Source organism: Carettochelys insculpta, chromosome 6 (assembly GCF_033958435.1).
Source record: "Carettochelys insculpta isolate YL-2023 chromosome 6, ASM3395843v1, whole genome shotgun sequence".
Classification (NCBI taxonomy): Eukaryota; Metazoa; Chordata; order Testudines; family Carettochelyidae; genus Carettochelys; species Carettochelys insculpta.
Window position 1 is genome coordinate 82,984,725 of NC_134142.1, and position 16,697 is coordinate 83,001,421.

A 16,697-nucleotide genomic window follows, 5' to 3' on the forward strand; every position below is an offset into this window, starting at 1 on the left:
GATCTGCTAATGAGGATCTTCCATGAATATGCAGCACCTCATTAGCATAACGGCAGCCACACACACTTTGAAACTGCTGGTTTCGAAACACAGCCCCGCCACCCGTGTAGCCAGGGGGGCTTTCAAAACGACTCCCTGATTTTGCAAGCCCCTTATTCCCATCTGGTTTTGGGAATAAGGGCCTTTCAAAATCAGGGGGTCCATTTCAAAAGGCCCCTGGCTACATGAGCAGCTGTGTTTCAAAACTCAGTTTCAAATTGTGCTCAACTGTCATTATGCTAATGAAGTGCTGCATATTCATGGCAGCACCTCATTAGCATTTTCTAAAGTGCCACATTAGCATAGCCCCTCCAAAAGGAGGGGCTAGTGTGGCCACAACCTCTCGGTACTACTCAGTATGCCATGAAATAGAAGATGAAATTTATTTTTAACTGGGAGACGGCTGGATAAATAAAAATAAAAATGAAAATAAAATGCCCAATTCTGATTATCAGTAAAGAATTTTGTTCTTTATTTTAAAGATCTTATCAATATTTATGTTTCCAAATTTGGTTTGGGTGTGTGGAGAGACTTTAAGTAGGGTTTTCTTCAGCAAGAGACCTCATTAGGTATTCAATAAAAATGGCTAATGAAAAACTCAGTTTGCTTTAACATTTTTCTTCTCTTCTTTGATCGGAGTTTTGGGTATTTCTGGTGTTATTTATTTTGGCTTCATCACTCTCTGAGCTGACTACTTTTTGTATCCTTACTATGCCATCTGCCTTCTGTGATTTCAATGGTGCTTGCATGACAGTAACTGAGAGAAAAATTGTGTTCCATTGTAACTAAGAGTTGTATTTAGTCTCTGATCACCTTGCATTAACAAATTATAGATTACATTAATACAAGAAATCTCTGTCCTTACTTTGGGCTCAGATTCCTGTCACTTTTGGTATTCTGGATTTGAACTCTAATGGCTAATGGTGGCGGTAACATGTTTCTTATTGTATTTTTGTTGACTGCTTTTCTGCCTGGCTCAACAACAGAACTTTTAACACTCATCTCTGGGTTTCCTATTAGTGCTTGGCAAAGGTGCATTATCCAAGTTCAGCTCCTTCATCTCATTTGATGCAGCATTATCCTTCAAACTTAAGTTAGAGTGGCAAGCTGTACAGCTACTGTATTAGTTTTGCCACTTTTCTTTCCCTTATGATTTATTCTTCTGCTCCTCTTGTTTTTCCCACAATCATTGAGAAACTTCACACCAAGCCAGAAGTTCTTCAGTGCTGGTGTGATGCAAATGGATGGATGAGAAAATTAGTGACACTATGGTAAAATCTCTGCATTCATTCTTATTGCTTGCCTTGTATGCTATATATATTTAGTGGTTTATTACTGATGCATAGCAAAGAAGAACAAATGATTAATAGAATGTGGCTGAGGATGAGCACATATATGTATCCCAAATGAGACATCCATATGGCTGTCCTCTGTGGATTCCTGGCACCCTGCAGTTCCGGAAATGTCCATTATGTCTCTGGAGCTTTCTTTTAACCCTGGTTGGTCCAATGCAGATTATAAGAAGTTGGGTCTCCTGCCTGCCGGCTGAGGTGAAGAATTTAAATATTTGTTGTATAAAACTCAGCTTTGTGATGGAATTCTTGGAAGTACCCTGATGCCACTGGGCAGTTAAACATTCCCAATGCTACCAGAGTGCCCAGTATTTTCCTATTGTCTATTTCTAATAGATATAAGCATCTCTATATTGTGGGTTACTCTCTCTCTCTCTCTCTCTCTCTCTCTCGGATATTTAAAAATTATGTCTCTCGAACCATTTTATAATCCCCTAAGAGGATTTCCTCATGTAAAATATCAGTTACCCCACTGGAAAAAAGTCCTTCTATGTTTCCATTGTGAAACGTCTGTTATAAAAATCAAATAAAACAAATGGTGAAAAAATGTCAGTGGCTCAGAAAACAAAATATTTGCATTTATCCAAAACATATGGGTTGTCCGTTAACATTGGCATTCTTCTTAGCCAAACAATTAAAAAGTTCCCCAAACAACTAAAAAATCTTGTTGGCTAGGATTCAACCTGAGGGCATCTTTTACTCATTTCGCCTTGCCATTGTACATTACACATATAAAACTGCACAGCTTCAGGCAGAAACACCTGGGGTAGAATTTGAGACTAATGTAGGTGGCAGTTCAGCAATTATTAAGTTTACAATCTATTTCGAATATATCCTTAACAGATGTGGATTTCCATGGTGATCCCAACCGTATAGAATCAACCCAAAATCCTTTGTTGCCTAATGTTTATCTTGGAGGAGACAAAGATGAGGACAAGTATCCCACAAACAGTACTATGGACAGTGTGAAGCTTGAACATTTCTCAGTAAAGGAAAGAGATAATTTTTCAAGCGTGACTGTGAATAATGAAATAGGACACAACTCATATACCCCTACAGGTATCAGTAAGAATAACAAATTGTAATTATTTTACTTCATTGTCGGACAAACTCTGGGCCCAGAGTCTGAGCTGGTGAAAATTGACATAGCTTTATGGACCCTGACGGGGTCGTGCCACTTCACAATGGTTTAGGTTCTGGCCTGTATTGTCCATTATTATGAAGTGGGGCTTTTTTATGAGAGATTTTTGCTAGACTAAGGGCTGAAAGAATAAACAGAATAAGTACTGTAAGATTTGGTCCTGCAGTAGCTGAAATACTGTTACTTTACACAGAAGGTGGGAGGGATAGTTCAGTGGTTTGAGCATTGGCCTGCTAAACTGAGGGTAGTGAATTCAATCCTTGATCAGGCCATTTAGGGACCTGGGGCAAATAGATTAAAAAAAAAAAAAAAGCGGGGAGGAGTGCTTGGTCCTGCTAAGAGGACAGGGGACTAGACTCAATGACCTCCAAGGTCCCTTCCAGCTGTATGAGATGTGCATCTCTGTATACATTTTTTTTTAATTTATTATTATATATTATTTGAAGTCTTGTCAAATTTGAGTGGGGGAAGTACTCGGATTTAATTACTGGAGTCTTGACCTCTACAATGGAATTGGCCTCTTTTGGTGTTCCTGAGGGTGTTATGCCAAACCTTATCATATGACTTTCAGTAACATTAACTTCATAATATGCACCCTCTTAGAAGTGTTTGGAAAGGAACACAGCAGGACGTGTTACTGCTTGACACCTAAGAGTCTGGATAAGCTCCAGGTTTTGTGCTCTTAAAAACAACTGAACCTATGTGTGTATTGTGCCTTTTTTTTTTTACACTTTTTTCAAAAATTTCTTGAATTTCAAAAAGCAAATTCTCAGATAATTCAGTGTCAAAATTCCAGCAGCAGTGTGAATCAGATAGTAACACCATGTTGTGAACATATACCTACTCCCCTATGCTATCACCACTACTATTATCTTGGAAGTGATAATCAAATGAATCAAAGACCATCCAAAGGGAGGAGCTTTCTGCATCTATCAATATGTTACCCCTCTTGCAAAACCAGTCCTTTGGGTAATGATATAAGAAATGCCACCACTTGATAGCTTGGTCTAGACTGTAAGAAAGTTGGCACAATATGGATAGCGTCAAGTGAAATCATGATATTAGTTTAAATATGGTGGTATGTGATATATTTTTACTGTACTACTATAGTTAGATGTAATTAGTCAAAGTTGTATGTTTGGAAAAAGCTTCCTCTTTGACGTACTGATTGCTGACAACATTGTACTGGCTTAGAAAGTAAAGGGAGAAAAAAAATCTAGCCCCTCCTTCCAAAATGCACACTTCTTTGTGTGATTTGTTTGTATGCTGATTTCTTGACTCAAGGTTATTCTTGGTGAGATCTTTTCTTTATCTGTATTTCTCTGGTGTGATTTTTCTGGTTAACTTTTCTGCTGATGATGGGTACTTAACTGCAGATGGTGCAGTGGACTTTCATTTCTCTGTGGGAGCGGTTTAAAAATGATTCTGTACAGTGCTTTCTACCTTTCTTCTGAAATCACATTTCACTCACCATTGCAATCCTGCTTTCTGATGAAAACGTTGGTGGTTTATAACTTTGGAGGATAAAGTTGGAATGGTGGTGGTACTCCTAGACTTTTCTGTCTGCTTTTCTCTCTACCTCCAAGAATGGCATGTTTAATAAGGTGTAGGATGTTTTCTGTATTGCCTCAATGATTGCTTAATTTGTCTGTATCATCAACTATAATTAAAACTGTGATGTAGATTTTCAAATCTTCCCTCTTTTTCCACAAGGGCTCAGCAAATTGACTTCTGTGTGCCACAGAAATGTGAGCACCTGAACCATAGCGAAACAGATAACAACCAACAATCAGAAAGTTGTTGGCGGCATCCACTTTTACGGATCCATATCAGGGTCCTGTAAATGGATGAGTGGGGTGACTATGATAGTGTAGAACCATACATAGGGCTTTACTCCTAAAGGACACATGAAAGAGATAGGAACTGAAAGTAAAGGTGGTGGTGTTAGTGGTGCTGCAGATATTATGTTCAATATTGATTCAACCATTTTCATGGCAGTTGTCTCCCATGAGGGTGTCAAAAGTGAAGATCCAACCAAGGACCCACTGCTGAATGGGGCTTATCCTGGATGGGGTAATGAAATCAAGTATTCAACAAATACTACTAGGGATGATGTACTACCTGGAGTTATTCCTTCACGTGGAAGTAAACATTCAACTACAGGTATCAATCAGCATGAGTAACTAAGTGAGAACTTGAGAGTGCTTTATTTTCTTTGTCATTAAAGAGATTTTGGGCTTAGTGAACTCTGAGGTTGAAGGCCAATAAATGTATTAGGTGAGGATACTATGTTAAGTGAACAGGAAGCATTGCTCAGGTGCTTCTATAAGGTGATTAAATAGTTCTGCCTTATAATTAGGTTTAAAGTACAGCTGGGTCTGAGCTGCAGAGTTTGGAAGATTTCAGATACATTGCTTAAAACAGACACTCCATCTATAAAGTTTGGAAATAAATTGTGACTCATACAGGCTGCGTCTACACTACATATTCAGCGCTTCATTAGCGTGCGGGCAGCCGTGGCACTTCGAAATTGACATGCCTCGCCGCCGCGCACCTCGTCCCAACAGAGCTCCTTTTTGAAAGGACCCTCCCTACTTCGAAGTCCCCTTATTCCCGTGAGCTCATGGGAATAAGGGGACTTCGAAGTAGGTGGGGTCCTTTCCAAAAGGAGCCCCATCAGTACAAGCCGCGTGGCAGTGAGGCGCGTCAATTTCGAAGTGCCACAGCCGCCCGCACACTAATGAAGCGCTGAATATGCATTTCAGCGCTTCATTAGTAAACTTTGAAATGGCCATTTGCGTGGCCATTTCGAAGTTTGGGGCTAGTGTAGACACGGCCACAGTCTCGCATTCAGAGACTACTACACCATCCGTTTAGATGAACATGAGATGCCTCTAATGTCCCACCAATTTACTTTTTGGTTGTGAGATGACAAAGTTGGTTTTTACTGGCAGTGAGGCATAATGTGGGTGGCATCAGGTTAGACAACTACAAATACAGCAAATTCTACAGTGAGGATGAGTGCATCAAGGTTTTGTTTTTGTTTTTTTTTATGTGTAAATATTTTAAAGCTGTTTTATTCATAGAGTTTAAGACCAAAAAGGACTGTTATGAGCATCTGCTCTCTTCTGTTAATAACACAGGACGTAGAATTTCACTCACAAGTTTGCACATCAAGCCAGTAGTATCAGAGTAAACTGGAACATTAGTCAGTGACATTTATTTAGAGTGTAAAATGGCTTTCTCTGTGAGCGTTTCATTGCTTGACATGATACTTAAGAATTAAAAGAATTCTTCTCTAAATCAATCAGTCTATCAAATCCACACTTTCTTGTGCTTAGTGTACTTTTCTCTTGCTGTCTCTTCATGCTGACGGTAATTGCTTATGTCATAGGGCTGTCTATAATATTTTCATCCTCTGATTATGAGTCCTTATTTAACCCAGGAGCATTTAATTCACGGTTTGAACCAATATCCTTATTGGTGTTCTAAGTCATCGTAATCTTACATGTGTCATGTTTGCCATTATGTTGTCTGAGACTCTTTTAAGTTTGAAGGGTAAATGTGGTGTGGTGACAGCCTTTCGTGGCATTTTTTACTACATCTCCTATGTGTAAACAATAGCACCTCAAATAATGAAAAGACAATTTGTTTACTGTATTGGCTAGCATTTTGTTACAGTACAGAACACCAACACAAATATATTTTTCAGCTATGAATGTATATGCACAATTTCTCCAAATGTCCAGCCATAGTATTCCATATCATTCTCCAGAAAAAAGGCAACATGGAATTGTTCCAAGAAGGAGAGCAAATGGTGGATTCTCTGTAACCTGAAGTCTTTAAATCAAGGTTTGAGGATTTCAGTAACTCAGCTAGAGGTTATGGGCCTATTACTGGTTTGGATGGGTGAGGGCCTGTTGGCTGTGATGTGCAGGAGGTGGTCATGATGGTCTCTTTTGGCATCAGAGTCCATGACATGCTATCACACTATACCTTGTATGAATCCATACACCACTGACTCTGCCTACTAATTGGTATCTATTAAAGATAAATGAAAGAGGTACAAGTTGTTGTTACTTCTTCTGCCACAGCTTCAACTATGACGTTTTCTGCTATTGCCACCTGTCATTGGGACAATCTCCAGCAAGCTTAAAACTTGTTACATGTATTGCTGTAACACTTAGAGACACCCACTGTCCACTGCATCCTTCCACAGATTGACCCTGTAAGCATTGTAGTACTTAGAGTCATTGATAAAGATCAGTTTTGTAGGTCAGTATGACCAGGGTGCACGGAATCATCAGGTCAAAACTTCCAATTTTGGTTGATTATTTTGATTATACAGTTGATTTTTTTAGGGGGACCATCTGACCCATTTCCACCAGGACAGACCCATATTTAGGGTGGCAAGACGGTATCCCCATTTATTTTTAAAAAGGGGCTAATTGCCCCATATGTAGGGAAGCTGGGAGCCCACCCATGCGGCTGCCGCCCAGCTCCCCATGATTCAGGGGAGCTGAGAGCTGGACCTGTGTGGCTGCCCCCAGGCTCCACCTGGGGGGAGCTGGGAACCGGACCAGCACAGTTGCCACCTGGCTCCCAGCTTCCCGTGGCTCAGGGAAGGTGGGAGCACACAGGTGCTACTGCTGCCCCGTTCCCAGCACCCCGAGGAATGGGGCAGCCTGGGAGGTTCCCCGGGGTGGCAGCCCTTGGCAGCAGCTGCCAGGGTGACACTTCCCCTTCCTTATTTGGGATAGGGGGATATGATCACCCTAACTATTTTGTTGTCTTTTCTTTTGTGGGGCTTAAAGAAATTTGCATTTTCTTTGGTTTCTCTGCTCGCTAGAGTAAAACATGATTAACAAATTTTAGTTCTAATAATTATTCACCTAAAATATTCACAGAACATTTATTATTTACTATTCATGTGACCCATCATTTCAAAGTTTCTGTGATCCACTGTGGAAACAGAAAAATTTATAGCCATTGATTATTGACTATGTTTTTGAGTAATTTCTTTTGATATTCACAAGCATTTCATAGACTCCTAAGGCCAGAAAAGATCATTATGATCATTTTGTTTGTCCTTCTGAATATCTTAGGCCACAGGGCCCTACCCACCCAATTCTGTAAAAGACCACTAACTTGTGGCTGAGTTACTGGAGTCCTCAGATCATGATTTAAAGACTTCAAGTAATAAAGAATCCATTATTTCCTCTAATTTAAACCAAAAGTGCCCATGCCCCATGCTTCAGAGGAATGAGAAAAACCCTCAGAGGCTCTTCAATCTGACACACGGTGGTAAATGTCTTTCTGACTCCAAATGTGGTAATCAGTTAGACCCCGAGCAAGCTGATGAGAGAAACCATAAGATGAACAGGATTACTTTAAAGGATTCAGCTAATTCTTACAGACAGCTCATATATTGCAGAAAATTGAATTGAAATGGCTTGCCTGGAAGCCTCTGTCAGAATCTGCCAGTCTGGAAACAGGTGCTGAAATAAATATACTAAGCACTAACTCTCAACCCACAAGAAAATTATTCTCCCTTGCCATATTTGTGGTTCTCTCTTCATGCCATGTAACTGAGATCAAACCTGAGCTACAAAGGCAGTCTGATGCTACCATTTCTTGGTTTCCTGCTGCTGCTTTTACCTCCATTGTCAGAGGCTTTCTGTTGAAATCGTTGCTCCAGAACAGGAATATGGCCTTGAACAAAATATTTAGTGGTGATAGTGTCATACAGTGCAATAGTGTAAGTCCTCTCTGCTTTTCTGGTCTTATGCTCTCAAGCCCCAATGCAGTTTTAACTCTGAATTCATGAGTAGTCTTACTGGGGTCAAGCTAAGCACATGGTGAAGTGTTTGCTGAAATACCATATAAACACAGCAGGAGTATCAAAACTGGAAGATTAGCAAAGAACAAAGATGAGAGTAGTGTGGATCTGCAAATAGTAAGTTCACAATTGTTTCAACCATCATCATAACAGCAAAGGTTCCCAATGATAATGCCAAACAGGAAGGTACAACCCACAGTGCACCATCTCCTGCTGATCCAGGCTGGGCCAGTGAAGATAAGTATCCCACAAATACCAGTAGGAATGACGTGTTACCTGGACTTATCCCTCCAAATGAAAGTGGACATAAGGATGGATCTACTCCTACAGGTACCAGCAATAAGAATAACCAATTATACTCATTTTAACTCTCCAGTTTAGATTAGTTATTCCACTATTTAACCTGTTAAATCTGGCTAAAATAACCTACAGAGAGCCTTACATCTCAATTCCATCAAATCAATTACTCAAAAAAGTAATTTTAGAGTAACTACCTATGACATGACCAGGAAAGAATTCCCCATATCTCTAAAAATAAATATAAGTATTTTAATAAGCTTGCATTGTATAAAGAATATATTAGTTCTCTGATTTCCAAAGCTATGAATTTCAATAGTCATACTTATTGACCGATATACCAACAGCTTAGAAGTGTGATGGGTTTTTTATTTGCTACCTGCAAACTATTTGGCACTTTTTGAATATAATATAATTTTAATGTAGTAAATAGTGTTCATTTTGTTCATTTCTAATTATATTATAAAGTGCTGATTCTATAGTCATAGTTCTTTATTCTGCATGCAGGTTAGCCTTTATTATACTACCCCTGTGTTGATAGTTTGCTCATGTTATAATTTTAGGAAGATAAATGTGAGTGAGTTAGTGGCGTGTTATTGGTGAATTTTTCTGTCCTTCAGGCTGTGTCTACACTAGCCCCAAACTTTGAAATGGCCATGCAAATGGCCATTTTGAAGTTTACTAATGAAGCACTGCAATACATATTCAGCGCCTCATTAGCATGCGGGCGGCCGCGGCACTTTGAAATTGACGTAGCTCACCGCCACGCGGCTCGTCCAGATGGGGCTCCGTTTCAAAAGGACCCCACCTACTTCGAAGTCCCCTTATTCCCATCTGCTCAAAGGAATAAGGGGACTTCGAAGTAGGTGGGGTCCTTTCCAAAAGGAGCCCCATCTGGACGAGCCGCGCGGCAGTGAGCTACGTCAATTTGGAAGTGCCGCGGCCGCCCGCATGCTAATGAGGCACTGAATATGTATTTCAGCGCTTCATTAGTAAACTTCAAAATGGCCATTTGCATGGCCATTTCAAAGTTTGGGGCTAGTGTAGACACGGCCTTAATGGCAGATCACTAGGTGGAGGATCTAGGCAATGCATTTCATTTTATTGTGCTGTAGTTTCACATATTTAACATTTCATATGATACACGTATGGGCTATGTCTATGTGAGAAACATCTGTTGACAGAAGTGACTGTTGGAAGGGATTTCCCAGCAAAACTTCTGTTGACAGAAGCAGATAGAAAGAGCAAGCCAGTCTGTCAATAGAGAGCAGCCAGGCTGCCGGGCTTTTTCTCAAAAGAACAGCTGACCAGAAGCTCTGCAAACAGGGCTGCCCTCTGAACCAAAAGCTTTTTCTGTGAACAAAAGGGCCCCAGAACATCTATACGGCTGTTTTCTTGACTGAACACTGTTGAGAGAGGCATTATTCCTTAAACCGGGAGAGGTATAATGCTGCCGGCAGGTGTGCTGGGTTCTGTCAACAAACTGCTGACAAAGCTCATTTTGTCTGCTTGTGGGGTTTTTTCTGACAAAAGACTGGTTTTGCTGGAAAAACCCGCTCATGTGGACATAGCCATGGTGTATGGCTTTCATATCTGAAGGATTTTTTCTCAAACCAATCTACCTGCCTTTAAATGAGCACTGTAATATGTATGAAGCAGAGAAATCTCAAATGAGAAAGTTATTGGTCGCTGCCATATTTACATGTCAGTCATCAGGCTCAGTAAACTAAGCTACAGAGACAAGTTGATGCTGCTATTTCATCTTTTTTGTGTTTGTTCTACATCCATATTCAGTGGAATTCTGTTTAGCCAAAATACTATCCCTAAGGGTGGCCTTCGTTAAAAATACAAGAAATTGAATGATGATGTGGAACAAAACAGATCTCTTTTTTCTGTTCTTCTCCTATATTCTAATAGAGTAAAAACATTAAAGATCAAATCTTGTTCTAAACGTAGCAAGAACTGAAGATGAGAATAATGTGGGTGGTGGTTTGGCAACACTAGGTTCACAACTGATTCAACCATCATCATAACAGCTGTGATTTCCACTGATGGTGCCAAACATGGAAACTCATCTCAAGATCCACCATCTTTTGGGGATCAGTTGGGTTGGGGCAATGAAGACAGGTATCCCACAGATACCAGTAAGATTGACGTGCATCATGGATTTGTGCCTTCAAGTGAAAAAGAACAGGAAAATAAATCTTCTCACACAGATACTGGTAAGTACAATCATTTTCCTCCTAGCTCTCTGTTTTAGAGGTAATATTGATATCTGGGTTATTTCACTCTTTAAGCTGTGTACTGATAAAACTATAAAAAGGGACACAGAATTATATTGCCTCAGACCCTGATTGCATACATTGAGCTAACCTGACCTCCTTAAGTTTTGTTCCAAACTTTTTTGTTGGTTTTCTTCACTAGCAGTCCTACAGGTTGTGATTTGTTCTTGCTTCTGCCTTGTGATTGTGGTGGTTGGTTCCCCCCTCCCCCACCCCCCGTCGCTTCTGCATTACCTTACAAGGCCTGATTTATGCTTTCATCAAGAGGTTTGCTTCATAGTTTACAAATCTGAACACATTCCTAAAATATCAGATAGAAAATAAATACTTTAAACAACAGTTTCCATAAAGTAAACCAAGGATACTTCTCTGTATCTCAGAAGTAAGCATAGATCTTTTAATAATCACTCTCAAAATGTGAAGAAAAGAAGAGGACATACTTGTTCATTTTGCCTCTTTTGATTGATTATATGCTTCTTCTTTTTTAAACACAGTATAACATGTACAGTTTGTTCTTTTGTGAAGAATATCTGTTTTGTATTTTAACTCATCATACTGCAAGCTACACAGCTTAAGCCTCTTATTACATTATATTTCCTCTATTATAATTATAATTTTATTTGAGTATGAATAAAATTTACTAATGTAAATTGGATGTGGTGTTGGGGTCATTGCTGTGCTTTTCTGATGGCTTTTCCCTGTGGCTTTGTAGCAATACTAAAGATCACTGTCTGGATGAGATAGGTATTGATTTTACCATATAATTGCAGTATTAAATATGCCTCTTCCATCCCATGAGTTTTCTTACAGCTTTTCTTCATCCATGGTCAGATGTACTTGTTCAGAGGGAGTGCAGCTAAATAAAACAGTAAAATCATGAAAGAGAAAATCAATGGTTGTTGTTAATGAAACATAATCCTTATTCTGAGTGTCTGATCAAATCTTAATTACAGGATCAAATTCTTGCAGCTACTACATCTTTGTTCTTCTTACTTCTGTATCCATTTTATTGGGTTTATGGTCAGCCAAGACAGTCTTGAAAAACAGCATGGTGTTGCTAAATAAGTTAGAAAACATTCAGCAGGGTATTGTGTATGTATCTGAGTACCCGTTGATGTCAGTGAGATAGTTTTCTGGACTGAGATAATAAAGATGAGGAAAACCTTTATACTCCTCCTCTGCCACTCTTAGGCTGTGTCTACACTAGCCCCCTTCTTTGAAGGGGGCATGGAAATGACACGGACCAGGGAATATCGATGAGGCATTGCCATGCATATGCAGTGCCACATTACCATAATGGCAGCCACTCTAATTTCAAAGCTGCTAAGTTTGAAGTGCTGACAGGCAGTCTAGACGCAGGCACTTCGAAATACATGCCCAACTTCGAAATTCCCTTTCTCCCAATTATTTTTGGGAGTAAGGAAATTTGATGTTTGGCATGTATTTCAAAGCACCCATGTCTAGACTGCCTATCAGCACTTCAACATTAGCGGCTTTGAAACTCACATGGCCACCATTATGCTAATGATGCACTTTATATGCATGGCAGCGCCTCATTGATAGTCCCCTGTCTGTGTCATTTCCATGCCCCCTTTCAAGAAGGGGGCTAGTGTGGACATGGCCTATGTGTAGTAGACATATTAAAAAGACAAATCCCTGTTATAGAAACAAGAACTGAAGAAGAGAGTAATAGAAAGAGTGGTTCTGTCTATATTAACCTCACAATTGCTTCATCACCACCATAACAGCTGTGGTCTCCAGTGGTGGGACCAAATATGAAGACTCAACCCAAGATCCACCATTGCATGGTGTTCATCCTGGTTGGGGCAATACAGACAAGTATCCCATGAATGTCACTAGGGAGAATGTGCTGCCTGGAATTATTTCTCCAAATGAAAATGATCAAGAAAAGGAATCTTCTCATACAGGTACCTGAAAGAATAATTAAATATGCATGAGAATTTCTGAAGCACCCAGCATTGCCCTAAAGCCACTGTAATTGAAATCATGAGGAGTATCACTTTTCAGCTTCGTAAGGGCTAAGTTCGTGTGTTTTATTTTGACATGAGAAGAGTGTGACTAATGCTGAATACTTTTTAAAATCCCACCTTACACCCCATTTGCTTCCTATGTAGAAGCAAAACACTATTTCTATATCTGTGTAATTTCATGAGGATACACTACTGAAAGTCTATTTATAAAATTTGGTTTGTAGTAAGACTGTAATAATCATTAACATGGAATCAGCCATTCAAAATATCCTAAGTTGTGATTTCGTGTTTGCATTTTTCTGAATCAATCTGTTGAGGTTTTCTAAGGCTCCTTCTTGTCCGGATTAAAGCTTGTTGAATAATGAAAGGCAAGAATCCCACTAACATATGCAAAAGTGAAATCCCAAAGGGGAAAGTTACTGATCACTACCATATTAATGGTCAGTCCTCAAACTAGTAACTGAGATAAGATCTGGGTTACAGAGACAACTTGCAGTTGCAACACCTTTTCTTGCGATGACACCTATCCTGTGTTAGCATGAATAAGTTCAGTCAAATCATAGCACCCAAACACTAATATAATGTTGGTTGAAAGTTCAGAAAAGCAATAATATCATGGAGTTTTCCTCCTCCTATGTTCTTAGTACAGTAGAAATATAAAATTTCATGGCCTAATGCAGAGCTGAAGATGAAAAGTTTCTGCAAATATAAAGACCACAACTGATTCAACCACCATCATAAAAGTTGTTAGTGCCAGTGATGCTACCAAACATGAAGACTTCATGCCATGGTATACTCACCAATGTGGATTCATCCTGGGGCCACTGGGGATAATTAGCTAGACAGGTTTATTTCTGCAAGTGAAAATGAATGTGAAGATGAATTTAATCACTCCGTGAAATAAGGTATTATTTTCAGCACAGTTTTAACATAAAATATTTTATAATAAGCTTTCACAGTGTGAACCAAGGGGAATTTGCCAGCTCTCCCTAGATAGTGCTAGATGTTGTAATAATTGCTGTTCTCAATAATTTCTTCCTTCCTGGATATTGGCATGATGAAGGGTTTTTTTTTCCTGACTCTACATTTGAGATATTTATTAGAGATTTTCCCATTAACAATAGTGGAATTTTTCTTCCTTTGTGACATATGTTTATTGAATATCTTATTAATCATTTGACATCTTGGTAATACTGAACTTTCACATTTTCATTATTTGCTTTTCTATTATTTATATTATCATCACTAAATTTGTTTTAGTGCACATATTGTCAGGTGGCAATGTAAATCTGGGGAGTGGGTATAGTGTTTTAGATGAGCTTCTCAAAGCCTTGCCCTTGCGGTTCATCAGCTATCTTTTTATAGCAAAGCATTGTCCAGAGAGGATCAGGATTATTATATAATAATTAGAGTATCATAAATTGTTCAGTCCATCATAGCATATCATGTTGTATGCACCTTTTATGCCACTGAAATTTGTTCTAAGGAGTGCTGCCTAAGGCCTATCACAATAATCAGTCGGTGAAATCTCAGAAGAGAACATCGTTGTCATACTAATTGGACATGGTTCCAGTGTTCAGAATCTGTGAGCAGTCTTGAGTTACAGGGTGAGATGTCACTGCTCTTTGCTCTTACTGTTTTGATGGTCTTGCTTCTATGTCCGTTGTCACTGGGTCTTTTCTAAATTAAACCACCATCCTGAGAAAAAGCAATCAGGTATTTGGTTGAAAAGCTAAGAAACCAGTGGCAATATGAAAGAAAGTAGAATGTCCTCTATTCTAATGCTCTAAATACAGTAGAAATGTAAAAGATCCTGGCAAAATGTAGAGCAAAGAACTGAAGATGAGAATAATGTGCAAATATCAAATTCACAGTTGATTCAACCATTGTCATAACAGCTGTTACCTCCAATGATGGTGCCATATATGAAGACTCAACTCATGATTCACTGCCTCCAGAAAATCAACCAGTATGGGGCAGTGAGGACAAATATCACACAAATATCTCCAGGGATTATGTCACACATGGACTTGTTCCTCAGAATGAAAATGAGTATAAAGATGAGTCTTATACAGGTAACAGCAAGAACAATGAATTATATTCATCGCACACTGTCTGTAATGAGATATTACTTCTTAACTATAAACTTTATTCACACCTTATTGGGATTCTAAATTCTCAACACGGGTGCATTTGTATATTGTTTTGACCTTATTGCATGGAATCAGTCAAACAAACATTCCTATTTTTAAAAATTTATTTTCTCTTTTTTCTGGGTCTGTATATTGAGCTTTCCTCTGGCTTCTTTTTTTCAGTGTGCTGATTACAACATATTGATTAGTGAAAAATAAGGTTCAAAAAAGTGTTTGTGAATCTGAGCCTTAAACTGAAATTTGATCATATATTTTGCAACCTCCTTATTCTTTGACAACCAAGTATTCACTAAACCAGGGAAATCTCTGAATATCCTGGAAGGTCAGGTTGTTGGACATACATAGGCGATAGAGCCTAATAATTCCAAAATGCATTTTTAAAATCCTATACTTCCAGCAGGCTAAATATTTTCTGTCCCACAGTTGTACTTTAATGTGATTCTGATTTACATAGATCAATTTGGTGAGTTGCCGCTGCTAATTTGTAGGCTTATTTGACTGTATCTCCCACTGGCTGAGTTCCAGTGGCAAGCAGATGCTTCTGCTTTCCTTGCTTAGGCTTCCATATCTATTATCATTAGGATTCTGTTAAGGCACAGTATTCTGTCTGTGTTGGTTAAAAGGGTGAGAAAACCTAGGCTAATGTGGGTCAAAAGCCTTCTGTGCTTCTTTCCGCTGATGCTTTAAATACAGCAGAAATTTTAAAAAGCAAGACAAAAACTAGAGATGAGACTAACTTGGGTAGTGCTTTTGCAAATATTAAGTTCCCAATTGCTTCACCATCATTGTAACAGCTGTGGTCTCTAGTGCTGGTGCCACACATGAAGACTCAACCCAAGATCCATTGTTGCACAGTGTTCACCCTGAATGGGATAATGAAGACACGTATCTCACAAATACCTCTAGGGATGATGTGCTACCTGGAATTAGTCCTCCCAGTGAAATTGAACCTGAGAATGAATCGTCTCATACAGGTACCAGGGAAGAATAATAATTATAATTTATTTTATAATTATTATAATAATTATAGTCTTGCTATTTCTTCTCGGAAGAGATAGTTTTGAATTCTTATTTCTCCACTGATAATATGCTGAAAGTCTATTGGTAACTCTTAGTAAGTTGTGGCATGTTATACTGGAAATCAGGAAATCAAAATTTCCTGTAATATTGGGAAATTATTTTTGTTATAGTTTTTTCTTGATGTGTTTCATTTTGTGTTGTGTTTCCTCCTTGTGTTGTTGGATTAATGCATATGAGCTTGCATTATTTGAATTAAGGACAAATCTTCTTGTTTCCTTAGATAATACTAAGTGTTCTAAGGATCGCTCTTCTTACTATTCTATCATTTTGAAAGTTGTCCAGCTTGGGGGTGTCAGGCTCTCTCACTGCTGATCTTTCATTCCTGTTAATCTTTGTATTATCATCAGGGAGTTTGTTCTGGTGCGCTTGTAATTTGGGCGTATAAAGCTGGTGTGGTGATGGTGTTTTCTGGTGAGATATTTCTGCTGGCTTCCTCCAGTGGCTTATCAGCAATCCTGTTATAGGAAAGGACTATCCAAAGGATCAGGGAAATGTTTTTACAAAATAAGCACAAGATCATAAA

General features: G+C 38.9%; 1 protein-coding gene across 9 annotated transcripts in view; it reads left to right on the top strand.

Moving 5' to 3' along the window:
- CD44 (CD44 molecule (IN blood group)) overlaps positions 1–16,697 on the top strand; it is a 112,129-nt gene that overhangs the window by 73,988 nt on the left and 21,444 nt on the right. For 4 of the 9 annotated variants that reach the window (XM_074997491.1, XM_074997496.1, XM_074997493.1 and 1 more), the window contains 7 exons: positions 2,235–2,450; positions 4,531–4,695; positions 8,525–8,701; positions 10,705–10,890; positions 12,699–12,878; positions 14,840–15,016; positions 15,889–16,068. In XM_074997491.1, coding sequence (XP_074853592.1) covers positions 2,235–2,450; positions 4,531–4,695; positions 8,525–8,701; positions 10,705–10,890; positions 12,699–12,878; positions 14,840–15,016; positions 15,889–16,068 — 1,281 coding nt within the window. The remainder of the gene's footprint in view (positions 1–2,234; positions 2,451–4,530; positions 4,696–8,524; positions 8,702–10,704; positions 10,891–12,698; positions 12,879–14,839; positions 15,017–15,888; positions 16,069–16,697) is intronic. The other 5 variants (XM_074997494.1, XM_074997495.1, XM_074997500.1 and 2 more) reach the window with 5 other exon arrangements.